The sequence below is a fragment of the Tiliqua scincoides genome, chromosome 4, assembly GCF_035046505.1.
Source record: "Tiliqua scincoides isolate rTilSci1 chromosome 4, rTilSci1.hap2, whole genome shotgun sequence".
Lineage (NCBI taxonomy): Eukaryota > Metazoa > Chordata > Lepidosauria > Squamata > Scincidae > Tiliqua > Tiliqua scincoides.
The window spans coordinates 195,858,250-195,879,020 of NC_089824.1; the positions used below are offsets into that span (position 1 = coordinate 195,858,250).

Here is a 20,771-nt window from a genome sequence, read left to right on the forward strand (position 1 = left end):
TTTATACACAAATGCAATATAAAATCATTATAATATCACAATTTAAAAAAACACAAAAACCTTCAAACAACTAGCAAATTCAGCAGCCCCAAAATGTTCAGAGAAGCACCTAAATCTGCATACTACCCAAAATATATGGATTATAGTTGTCTCAGGAGGTCATCATAAAGAAGAAAATAATCTTAACCTCCATAGAGAGATTATTCCAGAACCTTGAACAATTGCAATGCCCTGTTAGTTGATTATAATGGGGGTTAACAAAAACAAGCAAGAACTGATTTAAAACTAAGAACTAAAATTTAGAAGAACTAAAATTTATCGATTAACGTTCATATAGGTGTCTGCTTGCGGACTTGCCCCACCGTTCTCGGGACTCTGGCTGCCTCATCAGAACCCTGGCAGGGGAGTAGCAGTCAGTACCATGCTGCCAACACATGGGTGCATGTCCAATCCTCCCATTTCCTTTGAGCCACTGGAGCACAAGGTCAGTTGTTCCTTGCACGACAAAGTTCTCTCCACCTTGGGGTGATGCTGGTCTTTTAACAAGAGCATTGGGCAAGGTAAAGCCAGGGGTGTGGATGGGGCAGTGACAGCCCAGGAAGGTCAGGAATACATAAGGCATTGGGGGCTGATTATGAGAGCCTCTGGACAAGCTACCTGAGGACTGCTCAGTATTAATTCCCTGAAAGAAAATATTGATTCTCTCCCAAGAACATCAGGATCACCAATGTACTCCATCTTGTCTGGATTCATTCACCTGCCAATAGCTTACAGTTATTTAGGACCAAGATGGTGCCTCTTAATCTCTAGGTAAAGAAATGCAGTTTGGTGTCATCAAAGCATTCAAAGATCCGTATATCTTCAGGTAGTTCAAAGTGAGATTAAACAGCCCTGGGGATAACATAGGGGAACTGCAGATAAATTGTTATGGTGCTGAAATAGTCTCCCCACTTATCATATTTTGAACCACTGGAGTACTACCACCCAAGCGCTTTCCCATCTCTTGACCTCTACATAGTCATCGGAAGCTTGAAAGAGTGGCTATATGCAAAAGGGTCCTCACATTTGAGAACCCTTCAAATTGACGTATAACATTCAGGACTGAGCACCCTGTGCATGAATCTGCTCTCGCTTCTCCACCTGCTCAAAGAATATAATCATTGCGTTGTTTTCAGTCTTCCAACCCACTTCTGGTTAGCTCTTCATGCTAGTGTTTGCACACCGCAGAGAAACAGAGGAGACAGCAACAGAAGGGCTGCAATCAGGCAAAGGTAAGTCATTTGCACGATACAAACTGCTTCTTGTAGGGTTCACTACTATCCACAGTTTCTGGTATCCATGAGAGCAGCAAGAATCTATCCCCTGTGGATACAGGGGGGGACACACCTGTACACAGAAATAAATGAGTCTAGCTTTTCATCAGTATGTACATTGCGAATTTGCTCTTCTGAAGCAGTGTGACCCTCTTACATCCTGCAGAATGCCGTCACTTCTCTAAAGTACTTTGACAAAATGTCTAGTATTTTATATGAGATTTTAACTTCAGACCAGCACAATGAGAAAATGTATACATTCTACTTCTACATTGCCTTTGAAAATATATCTGAATTAAAGTGTTTGATTGAGTTGGGCATTTGGCTCTGTCTTGATCTAGGTTTAAGACAAGACTGTCAATTGAGCTAGACTTCAATTACAGACTAATTCAATGTATACCCAAACACATTACTGCAATTCAATAAGCAGCTCTTTAGAATTAAGCAATTCTAATTTACATTGCTTTCAGCTTCTGTGCATGATCACCACTGCAAATTTGATATCGCTCTCATAAAATTAGACTTTTCTGGAAGCACTGATCCATGCAATTCCAAAGAGACATCAGTACTTCATTAGACTAACCACACATCAAGCGCTCATAAATTTACCTGATCAATGGGGGAAAAACTGAAAACATGGTGTTGGCAAAATACTGTAATACTTTACACTCAATTATCTTGACCTCTTTATCAGCACTGCCTACCAGAATCACTTCACCACCTCCCCAGCTGTTTATTTCCAACACTGAATTTATCAATGTCTTATATATTGGGTGGCCATTCATCACTGTATACAGTTTACATTAACATCATGACACCCACAGTAATATTTTTTAACAGTGACCAATGTTTGCCTTCCTGACCAATGGATTTATTCAATTGATTTTGCTTCTCACACAGGTTGGTATTCTTTTTACACATGAGAGATTTCTGGATATGTTCTCCATGAATGGAATCAGACGATTCTGAACAACTTTAAAGGTTATTGCATAGTACCTCTAGCCAAATAAGTGCCTTCTACTATATTCCTTCCACCAAAAGGACTTCCAAAACAGCACTGATATGGTCACACTATCCTTACTATTCAGGTGAGAAGTAAAAGGTTCTTCATATGAAATAAGCAACTGTACCGCAAGTTTTTAAGTGTAGGTTTATTGGTCACCGTAACCTAGTTACAAGGTTTACAGACAATTCATTGTCCAGTGGACACCCATTGTGGATGCAAAGTGGGTACTGCCAGGGTTTTCTGCAGCACTGCAACTCCCAAAGCCAGACTACAACTGACCATGAACTCCCCAAGGTGTCTTTCATGAAAGATAGTGCCAACAAGATTAAAATTCCATAGCTTAAAGAACAATGCGGATTCAGTCTTACCCTTTTTTCTGGCAATGCTGATATCCAAGACAGAAAAATCTGCAATGCTAGAATGCACTCCCCAGATCGAGGATGAGATTCCCACCTCCTGTATCAAAGCTAGAATCCAGCACTATTCAGGAAAGCTGTATCTTTGCACTCCCTGATCCAAATCTCCCAATGTTCAGTTCCAGTTCCCAGAAAACAATATAGCATGAGATAGCCTAATGCAGGGCTTTTCAAACTGGGGCATCGTGACAGCCCAGCCTGTGGGCCCCGGCCTCTTTTCCCTTAAGGGGCGGGGGCAGTGAGGAGGCAGAGAGGAGACAGCAGCGCGATACCCAGGATCATGCCACTCGGGGCTGCAGGGGCTTGGCTACACTTACCAGAGCCTCCTGCAGCCCTCTGGGGGCGCGGGGAGCCCTGCACGAGTCTCTGCGGGGCTCCTTGATGCTTTAGAAGTAAAAGTGGAGTGATCATGCCCTGCCTCCACTAAACTGGAAGTGGAGCGCAATCGCTCCACTTTCACTTCTGAAGCATCGGGGAGCCCTGAAGACAGTCGCACAGGTCTCCCCGTACCTCTGGAAGGCTACAGGAGGTTCTGGTAAGTGCAGCCAAGCCCCTATAGACCCTGCCTCCCCCCCGCCCCCACTGCATCCCCCCCACCCACCCTCACAAGAACTTAGAATGGTTTCCAAACTCCCGGAGAGTTTGAAAACCGCTGGCCTAACCAGATTGCCCACCAAGTGTAGAGAATCTAGAGCCCTGTTTGGACTATAAGGTAGGGTTTGCACTGCAATTAATGAATAATTACATTCATTATAGTATTTGATTTCTTATTAATGATTACAGAGATTGGATCAGAGCAAATGACAATAGGTATCAATGGCAAACTAGGAAGTTTGGAACATCTGAATCTTGATTCCTCGGTCCGTTCTCAGACATCTGCCTGGAAACCATTTCTCCTTAAGACATACTTCTGTTTGTACAGGTATGAAGAATCAAATATACAAGTTGCATTGCCTTCCACTTACCTTTTACTATTAATTCTGCATAGTTTGAAACCCCTGATCCTCCATCTGAACGGATGACACATCGATATTTGCTGATGCTGCGCTGGGAAGTATCAGCTACACTGACTGTAGCAGAAAACCTTCTGTGGTTGACCACTCTGGTGACCATTAAAGCTGTGTCTCTGCCATTCCATTGCTGTCCAGGAAAAAAGAAACCCAAATAATTAGTATGTGATCATGGAAAAGGGCCCCCTGCTTCAGCTCACTAAGTTGATCCCTAGTTGAAACGGGCTTTGCTTCCTCCAAATTTCTTCAGCTGTTTTTCCGAGTAAGAACCTGAATATGTTCCTTGAAAGCTCAATTAGAATTCAGTGGTGACATAGTGACATGTGAAACCTGCTGAAAAATGTCACATGCCTTATCAAAACACTTTTTGCTTCCATCAAAATGTCTTGGATATTTCATCTACCAACCGCACAATCCCAAGCATTTCCTCAGTAAATCCCATTTACTCAGACATAAATCTCACTGAGTTGAAGGGGACTTACTCCTAGGTAAGGCAGGACTGCAGACTAAACAGATTTCCAAATTTAACTTGTGGAAACATTTTAGAGGCAGCTCTACACTATTTTATTTCCCGTTTGTTATGAGAGATTGCATGCATGTTCAGATTATTTTGTGTGCATTTAGATGCTAGGACGATCCCTTCTGAACACAGCAAGCAGTCCTTTTAGTTGACCTTTGTGTCGATGTAGAATCGAGTAGCTCAATTGTGGAACTACTCGCTTTGCCTGGGAGAAGGGGGCAAAAGTGTGCTGCCTGGAGTGTGTTTTTTATGCTGCAGCAGCTATTTTCGGCGCTGCTGCAGCCCCGTGTGCCGGACAGCTGAGGCTGTTACTCCTTAGTAGGTTTGCTGTGGATTGTCACTTAAATTTATCAGGAGTGCAAACACCATGTAAAACATCTGAAAAAGTACAGATTTATAGAAGTCTATAGCTGACAATGTAAAATCCACATGCTCTACACTTCAACAATTCATTTTGATCAGTCATTTCCTGAACCAAATTTTAGCCATTACTAGGCAATTCTATGTCAGAGAGTTCTGGAGGTCAATTTATGTGCTCTGAGGGAAAAAAAATGCTGTTTATTCTAAATGCAAAGAATGCCAGTTTCTTCAAATGCATTTTTATATAAAGGATGAAAAATGACTTTTCCCCATCAGTCTGTGAGTGAGTGAGTGAGTGAGTGAGTGAGTGAGTGAGTGAGTGAGTGAGTGAGTGAGTGAGTGAGTGAGTGAGTGAGGTATTTTTGAGATGAATAATATGACTGTAAAGCAATGGTTACTACTAATGCCATAATGCTAACGGCAATAATTCTATAATCATCATGTTACCAACATCCAATGTGGCCCCAATTGACTTAACTGAAGCCCTATTCCAGCAACATAGTGTTAATGACAGAAAATTAACTGCCTTTCGTATTGTGGCATACAGTTTTTACAAACATGAAAAATCACAACTAACAAGTCTGAATTTGCACACAGCAAGAGTCTTGGAACATGAGTAATCCATGGCATATCAAGGTTCATCCAGCGGTCAAGATGCATGATTTTAATTTCTTCCTGACACTACCACAGTGCCTCAAGGTTTCACTTCAGCAGACATTAGGGCCCAGACCAAAACTCACATGCTCATATGAAATAAAAGAAGGGTATGCCTGACTAAAAATGCACAATCAGACCATAAACTTGATGTTTTGTTCCTTTATGTACTGTGACCTTGTATGGCCTTGTGATAAATCCATATTTCAGCAATTTGTTGCAAATGTTACCATCAAGTCCTTTTGAAAATTCACATTTATTTTCATTCTTCCAACTTGCTGTTTAAGCAAAGTATCTATGGGAGCAATTCTTCTTCCACCTCCCTCTGTTCCAAATGGTCAGTCCCTTAATCTTTCTTCCACCACCCCCTTTTATTTTGCCAGGGGGTGGTCCTGTAAAAATCCCCCCATTTAGTGTAATAGAGCCACAGAGTTCTATTGCATTAAATAACAAGAAGCAATTCTTTTCTACTTGACTTTTATTAGAGTCAGAAAAGAATTCAGGGGGCTCCAAGTTTACCTCTCTTTGGAGGTGGAGCTCCTGAAATTTATGTCTGTCTGGCCTGGAAGGATTTTGCTGACATCTCTACTAAGGACATGGTTCAAAACAAGCAGACACTTCTTGTTCCTTGATAAGAAGGAAAATGTTCAGAACGCACACAGGGATTCACCAGGAGGACTGCCGAGTATCTCTCTGCTCATGGAACAGAACAGGAGAAGCCCTTGGAGTGCTCAGCATGCATTGGAACCTCTAAAAAACATCAAATGACGTTTCCATGTCAATGTTACCTGCAGCCACAGTTTATCGTGTTGAGACCACTTCCCTCCAGCAACGCACTGAAATGTTGCATTCTGTCCAACGTTCACCTCCACATTTTGAAGTCGCAGGAAGTGAGGAGCTTTTCCTAACAAAATTATAAAATATTACCTGGGTAGAGCACCACAGTACATAACAATAATCCAAAGGCATGTTGTTCAAGACAGTCATTTTGAACATGTAAAGCTTCTCACAAACCAAGGGCACAATCCTATGCATGTCTACTCAGAAGAAAGTTCCATTTTGTTCAATAGGGCTTACATCCAGGAAAGTGTGCACAGAATTTCAACTCAATTGACTTAACAAAGTAGAGTTAGACGCTGGGCTTTTTGCGTGTGTCTCTGTGTGTCCGTGTCCGTGTAAGAGAGAGAGAAAGGAATGCAATATGGCTCCACTGTCCCAGAAAAGGCCATGATAAGTATGTACAGTAACAATTTTGCAACAAAAGAACATTTCCCCAGGAAAACATTTCAATTAGTGTTTGCTGAAAGCAAATAGAAAATTTATGATGTGCAAGGATTGATTTTTTAAAGGAATAAATCATTTACAGTTTGATGAGAAATTTGCATACCAAAACTTAGCAGACATTTTTGCTCAGCCGTAATGCCCCACCCATGTTGCTACTCTAGCATTAAATGTACATTTGGGGTCAATGTAGTCATGATGGCAAACATGCCTTTATCTTTCCATGTTTGTTTTTAAATAGTGGTTGAGGAGGAAAAGGGATTAATGCACGTGATAGGGTGACTAGAAGTGATCTGCCAAAAAGCATAATTTATAATCTGAATGGAGGTTGTCACAGGTGTGATGCTAGAGATCCATAATCAGGATCACACATGAATTCTTGAATTTGACAGCAGCCATGATGGGGAAGGGGGACTGGATCATGGCTGTAGTTCTGCTGATAGAAAGGAAATTTAACTCTTGCTTCAAAACCATTTTCCACTTTAAAATCCCCCATCTCTGAAGCTGCTCTTGAAAATATACAGGTAACATAATGAAAGACACGCTGGTATTTCACAAACAGTATTTACCACATTTTTGAAGTACCAAGCTCAGTCAGCTGAGGTAAATAGTGCTCTGCCATCCCTTTTAGCTGGTCAGTAGTTTATCCATGTCACAATTTATTGATGTACTATCTGTCGGCAGAGACAGGTCATAGATCTGTCACCTGCAATGGAAAGGCCTTGGTACAAAACAACACTGCATCTGAAATATATTTTCAGCAAGCAATTTTGACAGCCCATACCTTCCATTCCTTTCTGCATCAAAAGGGGCCTGTGTAATTGACAATAACGCTACTATTATGAGTCCTTCAGGCTTTTGGAGAGGAACAAAAGGAAGGAGATACCAGAAGAAGAGGGGAGAAAATAACATAGCTGATGACTCCAGATTCAGGCTGATGATTCTTAGCTGCATTCCAGAGATTAATTATTTTTTCTTTTTTTTTTTAAATGCTGCAACAGTAATCCAACCACGGTGGCTGATCTTGCCAGCAACACTAGGGTAGCTCTGACTGTTAAAGGGTAGAGCACACTGAAGGCAATCTACTTTTATGGAGCAGAAATACCTCTTAATTTTAAAACATGAACAAAAGCAAGATCAATCCCATTGCAGAACCCCATGTGAATATGGAAATTTGCAGTTACCAGGATCCTAATTTAAACATCTTTAAATACGGGGGGGGGGGGAACTGAGCGAAAATTGGGTTTCCTATCTCGGCATGCCAAAACTGTGCCATTTCCAAGGATCTCAGGGCTAAAAATAGCTCTAAAGACCCACTTCTGGGTCTATGCCACATTCAGACACCAGTTAGAGCTCAATGTAATGCAATGGAATGGAATGAAATTATTGCATTACATTCAAACCTCTAGTGACTGAATGTGTTATAGACCCAGAAGTGTGTCTTTATAGCCATTTTTTTAGCCCTGAGCATCTTGGAAACAGGGTAGGTTTGCCATGCCAATATGGGAAACCAGATTTTTGTGTGCATGCATGCCTGTGTGCGTTTAAGGAGGCTGGCATTCACAGTGCGTCAAATCTGTGGATGCTGAATCCGCAGATGCTGGGGTTATACTGTACAGGCACTTAGACCCTGCTGAATGCTGATGCCTTTGTTATACACCAGAGACCTGAAGCCTGACTCAGAGGTGGGACATTCTGGAACTAGGCACGCCTACCAAAGAATACAGCAAGCCCTTTCAAAGTTCAGAAGGTTCACCTTGCTGAACCATAGTTACAGAAGAACTGGGTTTTGTTGTTGTTTTTCCCCCTGGAATTATTGGTATTTTTAAAGGCACATACTTGCATGTATTTTATTTTGCCTATATTGTACCGTTTGTCTCTCCACTGCTCCCTCCCCAATTTCCTGATACCCACAAACCCCTCTCTTGCCCCTCCTCCCTGCATCCCATTTGTCTCTCCACTGCTCCCTCCCCAATTTCCTGATACCCACAAACCCCTCTCTTGCCCCTCCCCCCTGCATCCCGTTTGTCTCTCCACTGCTCCCTCTCCAATTTCCTGATACCCACAAATGGGATGCCCACAAATGGGATGCAGGGGGGAGGGGCAAGAGAGGGGTTTTTGGGTATCAGGAAATTGGGGAGGGAGCAGTGGAGAGACAAACGGGATGCAGGGAGGAGGGGGATGCAGTGTCTGAGCAGTGTCTCAGCAGTGTTTGAACACTGCTCTCCTTTCCAACAGGTAGATGAGCCTCGTCAGCCTGGAAAGGCAGCTCATCTAAGAGAAGGAAAACTCTGATCCCAAACCCCCACTGCCTTGTGGCTACATCCAGTTGTGGAAAAGGCTTCAGGAGTCAACCTCAAGGCAAAATCAGGAGCCAGAGTCCCTGAGGCAGTTCATGGCTGTATACAGTCACGCTCTGGCAACTTCTGCGACGCCGCTGGAACCAACCGTATTGGCTTCTCCCTTTCCATTGGATCATTCCAGTGACGTGTAGAGGGGGGATTTGCTGCATGGGTAACAGCCTATCCTCCATACCTTCTTTACCCAGGCTTCGCGCCAGAACAACCTTTCAGAGTGCGATACCATAGTCTTTTGAGACTGAAGGTTGCCAACAACATAATATTGTACCAAATTTTAACCCTTTCACGGGAATATTAATGCCACACAGTTCTTGTGAGTATAAGTGGCAACCTAATTTACTGTCAGAAAGTAATAATAATAATAATAATAATAACTTTATTTCTACCCCGCCTTTCTCCCCGAAGGGACTCAAGGCGGCTTACAACATATTAAAAACAATTTAAAAGCAAATAAAAACATATTAACACATACTAAAAACAGCAGTCAGAGTAAAAATAGGTAAAAAGAGCATAGAGCAGCAGCAAGTCATAAAAGAATCAGGCCTGTAAAAAAAATATTAAAAGATGTTAAAAAATGTTAAAAGGCCAAGAACTCAGAAGGCCTGTTTAAACAGAAGGGTCTTCAGGCCTTGCCGAAAGGTCTCAAGAGAGGGAGCCATTCTTAAGTCAAGGGGAAGGGAGTTCCATAGCGTTGGTGCCACTACTGAGAAGGCCCTATTTCTTGCAGCCGCCCCACGTACCTCCCTAGGCGGCGGCACTTGTAAAAAGGCCTTCTCTGATGACCTGAGAGGGCGAGCCGGATTGTACGGGAGCAGGCGATCTCTAAGATAACCTGGTCCAGAGCAGTATAGGGCTTTAAAGGTCAATACCAGCATCTTGAATTGGGCCCGGAAACGAATGGGCAGCCAGTGCAGCCGCTGGAGAAGCGGACTGACAGGGTCGAACCGCCTACCTCCAGTAACCACACTGAATCTGGACAAGTTTGTGTTTGAATGTTACAAACTGAATACCTCTAATAACAATCCCATTTAAAACACAGGTGCACACACACTCCAGACCTAATTGAATGCTTTAAAAATCTATCTGGATCATAAAACATCTGAATGAAAATATACCAGCCCAGGGAGTGTAGTGAAACAACCTTTGACTTACTTTTCTACTTCACAGTAAGAGTCAAGTGCTTTGAAAGCAATATATATTCTTTAGCTCCTTTCATGGAGGCAATGAAATGATTTACATTCCTTTAAAGAAAAGACACTCCGGGGCATTCCTTCCAGAGTGAAAGTTACACTAATTTGCTGAGTTGTGTGCATGAAGGCTGCCTTCCCCTCTGACCCCACCCCCACCCCTGCTTACCTCCTTGAATTAGTTCTATAAGTTGCCATCAGAACCCATCAGTAATTTGTCCCCTTTAGTGATCTGAATCAGAGCTAAAAATCTAGGCTTTACAGTCCCTTAATAATGGGTTAGGAGTTTGGCACTAGCTGCACATTCATAGCAATTCTGATTGAGAATTTATGTATTTCTTCAGAAGTGATCGCCTCCAGTCTGTAAGCATGTGGGCAGGATGAAAGAAGATGCTGCTCCAGTCCTATCCACACTTTCCGGGGAGTAAGCCCTATTGACTCCAATGGAACTTACTTCTGAAAAGACATGCATAGGATTGGGCTGTGAATTGGGTGAGTTGCTCATCTTGACATATGGTAACATATTACTATGGTTTGGTAGGAAGGGGAGGAAAAAGCATACTTACTGCATGGATGAGCAAGGACTCTGACTTCATCCACAGCTATGTACCCAGGGTGTCCCTTCAATGAAACTGATTCAAATATCACCTGAAATACATAGGAAAAAAACAAGTTCCTTAGATTAACATTGTGAAATGATTCTTCTCTCTCATACAGCCTAAGCTCAAATCATCCAAAACACAGATTTGCTGGCAGATTCATAAGTCAACATATTGTTTTACTACCTACAAACTGACCAAGCTAACCCCCGTTACTAGTGTTCAAAAAATGGAAGGAAAAAAAGGAAATGGAATGATGAAGCCAGACTCAGGTATGTACCACTGAAGAGACATATGATGACATCCTACCTCATTCCCTACCTCATTCCCTCCCCTACCTCATTCCCTCCCACTTCAAGAATTGTCTATAAAAGGGGTGGCCAAACCATGTTGTGAGCTACATGTGGCTGTCTGACACATAACATGCAGCTTGGAGTTCACTGAGCTCCATTTTGCATCACAACTGACATAAAAAAAAATCAACTTTTAATAATAACTCGGTATTTATATACCACCTTTCTGGTCATCGGATTACTTCTCTGACTTTATTCAAGGCGGTTTACATAGGCAGGCGTTTCTAAATCCCTCAAGGGGATTTGTACAATCATAGAGGTTCTCTCTTTCAAGAACCAACAACATTTCAGAATGGATCTTCCTGGTTTGGTCTCACTTCTGGCCTCCAGTTCTCCCACATAGGCTGACAAGCAGCTCCATCTCTCACATCTTGCCCACACCAAGAGCAGGTGGAATCACTCAGCTTGGCTTGTCAGCTGCTTCAGGGTTTTGCCATTCTCAGTCGTTCAGGGAGCTGCCGGTGTCCTCAAACTGGCGACCTTCTGATGTTATCTTTGGGCTAACGGAGGCTCTACCCTCTAGACCAGACCTCCTGCCCACGTATATAAATATGTACTGGGTATAACCTGGCAGTCCACTGAATTAGAACATAATGGTTTAATGTTCATGGTGAGTAAATATGTAAGAATTTAAATGCTTCTTAAATATTTTGGCTTTCAAACATCTGATGTTCACCATATGTAGCTCTTATATAAGCAAGTTTGGCCACTCCTGTTCTATAATATATACCCATGAGAATAAAAAAGGCTGGAAGGAGACACACCCACCATCCTCAACCAGCATGTTTTAATTTGAACTGATTGCTCAGAAGAATAGAAAAAGCCCCAGGATCATGACGGCAGAGGTGGCCCTGGCTGACCAGACTGGGCACTGCTCAAGGGCTCACACTCATTAAAGGGCCCACCTGACACACTCACCCCTGAAAGTTTGTACCAGTGGTCGTGCCTGACATACCATCCAATGGGTTGCAACATGGGCCACATACAGGACTTTGCTTGAGGGCCCCAGCATCCCAGTGGGCAGATGATATACATTACAAGAAACAGTGAAAAGGGCAGAACATCTGCTGAAAAGTACCATTGGGATTTTGGAAACAAGGCTGGACAGTTATCCCTTCAAAGCAAATGAGTGAGACTAGAACTAGGCGTTGAGAAAAAAGGATTGCTGAAGAAAATGCCTTTCTTTTATCCCTTCCAATTCTCTGTAATGTCTAGTGAAATTCACAGTGTGGGGATGGTCTGAATTCCCCCCTTACTATTTTCACCACCCCTTTCATAGGCAGCAAATTGTGGGAAGTCTTCTGCAAAATGCATAGGAGCCCTTAAAGTTTGTTGGCATTGTTTGCTCAGGATGTTTCAGAGTGGAGTTCTCTTTACTGCAAGTGGTGGTGGCAGCATGTTCTTATTTTAACAGAAAATGCTGCACCTCTTGAGTTTAGCAGCTGAATGATATTATGGGATCACCTCCCACCCACCCCCACCCCCTCCGGAACGCACCAGGAATAACACTACATGTTGTTATTCTTCAGTTGAATAAGCAGGAGCTATCTGGAAAAGGTGTTGTTACCAACCACCACCATTCAGAGCTGTGACATTTTCAGTTGATGTAAAATTATACCCAGTGCCACTATCTGCATTAAAGGTAACCTGCTCCACAGCAAACATTTTGCTGAAATCGTCATCCATGTCACCAACTCTGTTTTTTCCCCCCAACCTTCATGAAATTGACTGCTTTTCCCAGCTCCTCCAACCTTAAGAAACCCTTGCATTTTGGCTATATGCACGTTGATGAATTTATCTGGATCAGCATCAGAGATGTCATGTCACACAGTGAGTTTTCTTCGCTCAATTCACTTTCTGGCAGCCACTGTGGAAGAGGGAAACCCACCCATGTGATACGCCATCAACAGGCTATGAACTGCACTAGATGTTATAGGGAGAACCAGACAGAATGGTCTTCAGTAGCAGTCCCAAGTCTTCCATTCCATCTAGTTCTACCCCAAAGAGAGTATTCCACACGGGTGACAGAAGGTAGCTATGCTGTCATTGGAACACACATCAAGCCAGGATGGCAAATCCCCAAAATGCTTTATCTCCACCTTTAGTGGCTTTAATTTTGTAGGAAGGGATAAGTCATGTTTGCCAATTAACCTTGTGAAAAGCTTTAAAAAATGTAACAGTTCCAAGTTAATGTATTTATAAATACTCTGTCTTTGGAATGATTTTTTAAAATACAAAAATGAAGTCCTTTAGGTTTTAAAAAGAAAGCATGTCACCTTTTTCATTTATTTAAATAACCTTTTAATGTGCTGTCAAAATGTAATTATGCATAGGAAATTAATAACCAGAACTGAAATGAATACATCTCTCATTTTTTTAACTCATATGCATATGCCTAATTTAAAAAGCATTTGATGAAAGACACAATATTTCTTTCCGTTTAGGCAAATTGTTTACTATATTACTGTTGGGATTAAGTTGTTGCAAGTTATTTATGTAAATATGAAGCATAAGTCATCCTTTCAGATTTTGAGATGCCCCAACATGGTTGTATCATGAATCTGACATCCAGTTTGTGATTATGCTGAAAACCCATGGAAAATTTGCAAACTCTAGAATGAAAAAAGGGTAGTTGGAAGCAAATCATATTACAGAAATGTGCTGACTGTAGAAGAGAAACATTAAGCCTGAACTCCCTCAAACTGTTGAACATCCTCAAGGGTTACACAGATTGGTGTTGCCAATCAGGACTGATGTTTATGTTTCTTTTTGACAGGCAAAAGCCACTCCAAGGCAATTTTACCACATCAGTTTCCTACTGTGCAGACATTTCACAAATGCGTCAGTTGGTATTTACTTAACAAAAACCTTCCTCCATGTTCAGTTGTCCACTCTGGAATGCTGGACAGCTGCTCTTGCCACATTCATACCATGCATTACTTGCAAGTTAAAATAATGCCATGAAAATCCTACCACATCAGTTAGCAGGGATGTGTGAAATGTGTTCGTTTATTTCAAGCTTCCCTCAGGAGTACCACAAAAATACCTGTGGATTTCCGAGCAATGATTCGCATCTTCAAGTACAGCAAAATGACAAAAGGCTGTAATCCGGAAAAACTTTAGACTAAACCATGTGTTACGTTTAGCCTGTCTTTAACGTCTTCTAAGAATGGCAGCTACCAGTAGGGGCCATCATGGTCCCGATTCCTCGCCCACCATCAGTATAATTTCAGGTTCAACCTAACACCTGGCTTGGCTCTTTGTTGGATTTAAACCTGCTCTTGACAGCAGATGCCCTTGCCTTGCCACAGAAGAGAAACAAGGATGCTTTCTGCTAGAAAAGGCTCTCCATATATTACCCTTCCTCATTCTCATACAAGGGAATGCGTCCCATTTATTTGTATGTTTGAAAATTGTAAAGTAGGGATTATTTGTCCAGTGATCTTGTACCCAGGGCTGCAGCCCTCTGTGGTATGTCAGGTAGCCACAATTTCACAGGTAGAAGTATTGCCAAAGTTCTCTGGGTCCAGGTCCAGAAATGAATGGTAGTAATAAATACCCACCCCCACCCCAACAAAAGAAAGGAACTCCCAAAACTCTGCTTTCAAACCAGATAGAGCTTGAAGAATTTGGGTCCTGCCTATTGGGGGAGGGGAATGAAAGGCTGGAGAGGAGGGTGCTTGAAGGATGATAGAGCTAGTAATTACCAAGCTTCCATATGAGCTGGTAAACAATCTGTTTTTTTGTTTTGTTTTTGTGAGTGTGTGATTTTTTTCCCCATATTTTTTTTTGGGGGGGGAGGGAATACTGGATCATTTTTTAAATGTCTTAGAGGCGAACCTTGCTCATCTCTATTCATAATATATTATCAGATATCATGATAAAATCTTTCCAAACACCACTTTTCCAAAAGTATACAGACAAAGCATCTTGCTATAAATAGGAGAATAAATGCCAGAAAAGCAGTCTGAGTACTTACTGCCTTCTTCAGATACCTGAATTTACAAAGTCTTTGCCAATACTGAATATCAGCTTTAACAAATGTTCTGTCATCAGCAGAAACTAGCTGTTCTTTTGCCAATGGTTATTTCAGCATTAGAACTCTTATTCCAGCTTTGGACACCAGAACACTTATCCTAGCTTTGGACACTTTATGATAATAGAACAACTATTTTGGTTTAAGGGAAGAGAAATCACAAACACACCTGATAAAAGTGTGGCCAAAATGTGCTGATGGCGAGTTCAGCCTTCACCCAACCTTCTGTAACAATCCCAGAGACATTCCAGATAGGGTTCCCTTGAGGTCCACCATTAACTTTCACATACACATTCAATGATCCAGGACTGGAGCGGTCTCGACTGGACAGGTAGTAATGGAAGTCAATGCAGTGTGTATCGTTTTCCTTCAGTGTTGGTAACAACAAATGAGCTTTTTGCCCTGACGCCCTCCCAGAGCTGTTCACCATCATGAAGGAGCCTGGAGGTATGAAACAAGAAGAGGAAAAGAGGAAGGATGAGCACAGCAGTGAAAGTAAGGTCAGTCATTTCTCTCACTTCTTCCAGAAAAATACAATGATGAAAAGCCAATGTGTCTAAACAATCTTCATAACAGAAAACAAAGCAAGTAGCCATCTCAGAGGATCCAAGCCTTTCATTTTATGCTGGCATTCTTTTTTAAAGACATCAGAATTACAGGAGTTAGAAATAAACTTTATCCACTGCCTCCCTCATAGATAAAGAAGGCGACAAAACACTACTTTCAAATTTGCTTCTCTGAATTTCAAGAGGCTGGTAATAAAATATTGACCACAGGTGTGGAAAGCACACACATGTGAAACTCTTATTCAGCATTCAGACTCTATACAAGACAGTGGTGTCGCTAGGAGGGTGCAGGCGGTGCGGTTCGCAACAGGTGACACACGGGGGGGTGACGTGCACTGGGGCTTGATGCGCTAAAATTGCGGTGGTTAGGAGTAACCCAATCATATTATATACTGTTGGATGCAGAATTTCAAGCGTAAGGCAATTCAAAAAACCAGAATGAAATATCTCCTTTCTATCAAAAGTTATCGCCAAAAAACTGGAGAACAAAAAATGCATGGATCTCTATGGAAAGTGAAAGTGAGCCATATTGCACGTTTACTCGCGAGTAGGCAAACTTGCCTTAGTCCTTTGGAAAGGGCAGGCTGAGAGGAATCCAAAGACACCTGAATGGTCCTGATCCAATGAATGCAGCCCCAAAAAACACCTGAGAAGGAAGTCCCTCCCTCCATGCAGATGAATGTATTGAGCCCTATGGAAAGTGAAACTAAGCCTCATGGTCACGTTTGCTCGTGAGTAAGCAAACATGTCTTGGCTGGTGTGGAAGATCAGGTGAAGGAGAGTGCAAGGCTACCAGAATGGTCCTGATCCTATGCACCTCGAACTAAACAAGTGCTCCAGAAGGCAGCCTCCCCCTCCCCACTAAAAAGGATCAAAAGAGGCTTCAGCTGATAAGGTGAACCTTTTTGAGACTTGCAAAGCCAGGTGGATCCTGACAGTGATCTGGTTTAAACAGAAGTTCTTAAATTGAACTGGGCACTGGGTAGGGATGAAAACCTTACTGGTTTTGGAGGGGGAGTGTTATTGCAGGCAGGCTACAGAGGAAATTCACTTGGTGGAACAGGGTTGGCTTCTGCTTACTTAATTCTTTGTTTTACTTTAATTATTTATACTTATTTATTTTAATTTGCCTTCCACCATGACATCACTTCTGGTGGGTCTTGGACAGATTGTCATTCTAAAAAGTGGGTCCTAGTGCTAAAAGTTTGAGAACTGCTGCAATAAGGTGTTAGTAAATTGACACCCGGGGGGGTGGGGTGACACCACTAGTGACCAAAATCACTAAAATCACAGTTCGTAGGAATAATACCATCATGTTATATATCAATCAATGCGTAATTTCATGCAGAATGTGTTCTATCTTTGTTCTATCAAAAGGTACAAGCAAAAAACCAGTGGGGGCGGAGTGATGGTACATCATCACGCCTACCACCTGGGGTGTTTCCCTGCCCACTGCATGGGGGGGGGGGGGTGACGTGCTGGCATCCCGCACCAGGTGACGCAAACCCTAGTGACGCCACTGATACAAGACCCATGATGCAGGCTACTTTTCTCAATCAATAGGCTACAATACATCCCTTGACAAGTGGGAAAGACTTGCATGATAAATTTGCCTCACCTGCACAATGCTCACAATCACTCCCCAGCAAAATGCAATTCCTGCTTGAGAGTGGTTAGATGTCTCAAGCAGGGCAAAGTTAGCTGCAGGGAGTTAGAAAATCCCAGCGGGCTGCACTAGAGGGGTGAAACCACACCGCCCAAGCCTGTTTGGTGATCTACAGCCCACTGCAGGCCCAGCTGCCTTGTGCTCTCACTGATAATCATGTTTTTGTTGCTTACCAGCAAGAACAGAAAGCAACTGGGCTCGGAGCAGGCCAAAGATTGCTGAACAGAGGCGGCCTAGAGATGGGCTTTTCACATTTAAAGCAATGTAAGAATCCAGAATGTAGGGTGCAATGTGATTACATCATTACATCACCCCCAAATTTCTGGAATGTCTAGAATTCCTAGGGATGTATCTGATTAAGATTGCTGTCTTGCACATGATACTTCTGTTCATGGTTCTACCGATTTGTCTGGATTTTAGAGAAATAAAAGGCTAGGAAAATATTCTTATTAAGCTTGTGTGGACAGGGCAGTGTTCTAAGATGAAGACATATATTCTACAGACATCATTTGCTAAAGGCGGTCTGGAGTATCTCACTCCAGGAATATCATGAGGCAAGACAGATTTCTTGGCTTCCTTGTATGGTTTCATGAGGATAAATCCATATAGATTATCAACAAAAAGCTGAAATGCTTGTTACACAACTGAATGGACTGCCTTGCATGAAAATACAAAGTGATCCTTTCTCAAAATCTTAAAATCCTGGTTTAAATACAAGAGGTCAAGTCCTAGTATTTTTCCTCGAGTACTGAGATGTGAAACATTTGTGCAAAACAATCTAGGCATTATCTTGAGTTGAGCGGTGGTAGTCTGGGGACATTGTATTGTTAACAAGATACTTTCCAGAGAGTAATTTCTTCCTGTGATGAATAATTAACACCTTCCATGGTTTCAGTCTTTTGAGGTTAACACATTTGTCACTCATAGACTTAACACCTGTATATTTGAGCAGGTTACTATATCTGAAATCTTCCAAAGTTAGGAGGTAGAAGAGAAAAAAAATATTTTATCAAAATTCAATCTGTTGAAATATTACAGCAGGGCATGAATATATACAAAAGGCTTTGGATTACTAGATATAATGGACAATGTTTGCCCCCAAATACACAAGGGGATTAAAACTTCTACTGTCTTGATCTATCTAAGATAACTCCATTTAAGATACTGTAAGACAGTGGTTCTCAAAGTGGTGGGTCGTGACCCACCAGTTTGTTTAAAGGTTCGACCGTCCCTTTAAGGGGCGGGGAAGGGGAGAGGCAGGGAAGCAATCCCCTGGATCGAGTCCGTATGGGGGGAGCGAGGAGGGTGCTTCTGACTTATGTAGGCAGGGCTGCAGTAGGCTAAAGGAGGTTCCATTTTGCAGGAGGTGCTTTGCTCCTTGCTTCTTTCTGAATATTCCAAGCCTCCTGGGGATCAGGTTGCTGCTCCTCCCCCACAAAGACTTACTGAGAGGGAGTAAAACTCTCTCAGAGTTTGAGAACCACTGCTGTCAGATATTTGAACCGGCAAAGACTTGAGAATACTGAAAACTACAAATCTGTTTAAGTATTGGAAATACGTAGTTAGTGATGCAGATATAAATACATTTGAAGTGAACTTATATCAATAGCCAACAATTCTGGAAAACTATTAGGTAATCTTATTTTCTGTATAACTGGACAGAATTAAATGCACTAACATTCTTTTTTGACTCATATTCTGAGACATCTAGAAGCAGATTTGAAATCATTACATAATCAACCCTCTGACTGGTATGAAAATTGTCTGAGCAAAAATTTGGAAGATTAGGATATGTCTGACAGAAAAAAAAATTGGCTGGTTACAGTCCTGGAAATTACCCATGAGGAGCAATTAACGGCTTTTGAACACAGTAATCATTGTACTGAAGAACATTACTTTAAGAAACAACAATCTTTTATTCTTGAAATTTTCTTTTTGGGGAGGTCCTAAACTAGACCAATTGGCTTTGATATGATTTTTGGCTTGTTATTAACTTATCTTGTTGCTTTTTGTCATCTACTTTTTGTCATCAGATTTTATAATTAAAACAAAATACAAAACAAGAGAAAACTGCTTTCTCTGGATGTAATCCCGATGCAGGCAGTATCCTGCCCTCCTGCTGTTCCCAAGGCCTCTGCGCTTTCTACACTTCTCTGCAGAGAACAGCACCAAAGGTAATAATGTTCCCCGCACGGAGTGCCAAACCCCTAGAATTTCACATTGCATGGAGGAATCCTTCCTGTGATCAGCAGTGCCATCAGCAATGCCAGCACTGAATGCACAAAGTTCCAAGGGTTAAAACTATGTGGTGCTTTCCAGTTAAGGTCATGGTTCAGGATGTGGACTCACCTCCCTGCATTACAATCTCTGCGCTTGAACTGGAGGTTGTCCATGACTTTGTGTACCTTGGCTCAACGATCTCCGACACTCTTTCTCTCGATACCGAGCTAAACAAACGCATCGGTAAAGCAGCTACTGCATTTTCCAGGCTCACAAAGAGAGCCTGGTCCAACAAGAAGCTGACGGAACATACCAAGATCCAGGTCTACAGAGCTTGCGTCCTGAGTACACTTCTGTACTGCAGCGAGTCATGGACTCTTCGCTCACAACAGGAGAGGAAACTGAACGCTTTCCACATGCACTGCCTCCGACACATTCTCGGCATCACCTTGCAGGACAAAGTTCCAAACAACACAGTCCTGGAACATGCTGGGATCCCTAGCATGTATACACTGCTGAAACAGAGACGCCTGCGTTGGCTTGGTCATGTGGTGAGAATGGATGATGGCCTGATCCCAAAGGATCTCCTCTATGGAGAACTCGTGCAAGGAAAGCGCCCTACAGGTAGACCACAGCTGCGATACAAGGACATCTGCAAGAGGGATCTGAAGGACTTAGGAGTGGACCTCAACAAGTGGGAAACCCTGGCCTCTGAGCGGCCCGCTTGGAGGCAGGCTGTGCAGCATGGCCTTTCCCAGTTTGAACAGACACTTGGACAACAGTCTGAGGGTAAGAGGCAAAGAAGGAAGGCCCATAGCCAGGGAGACAGACCAGGGACACACTTGCTCCCAGTGTGGAAGGGATTGTCACTCCCGAATTGGCCTTTTCAGCCACACTAGACGCTGTTGCAGAACCACCATTCAGAGTGCGATACCATAGTCTTTCGAGACTGAAGGTTGCCTACAGATGTCCTCCTGAATAAGGCTAAAATAATAGTGGGGAACACAACCACTTAAACTCACAGTGGCATATTTTGGCATAGGCATTTAACATCCCCCCGTTATGGCTGCATAAATACAACAAGAGAAAACAAACCCTCTAGCAACAAACATAATGAGAATTATTAGTTTAATTCCCTTTAAAAGAATCTGTTGTGTGTTCGCACACGCCTTCAGGAAAAACCAGCAAGAAGTAATAAGAGATTGGAGGAGAGGACGGCAAAGG

The 20,771-nt window shown here is 42.4% G+C and overlaps 1 protein-coding gene across 1 annotated transcript in view; it reads right to left on the bottom strand.

The window, feature by feature from the left end:
• Positions 1–20,771, bottom strand: part of PTPRT (protein tyrosine phosphatase receptor type T) — a 556,684-nt gene that overhangs the window by 446,725 nt on the left and 89,188 nt on the right. The window contains exons 3-6 of the mRNA XM_066624691.1: positions 15,265–15,536; positions 10,674–10,755; positions 6,068–6,183; positions 3,701–3,875 (exon numbers count right to left, since the gene is read on the bottom strand). Of these exons, the coding sequence (XP_066480788.1) occupies positions 3,701–3,875; positions 6,068–6,183; positions 10,674–10,755; positions 15,265–15,536 (645 nt within the window). The remainder of the gene's footprint in view (positions 1–3,700; positions 3,876–6,067; positions 6,184–10,673; positions 10,756–15,264; positions 15,537–20,771) is intronic.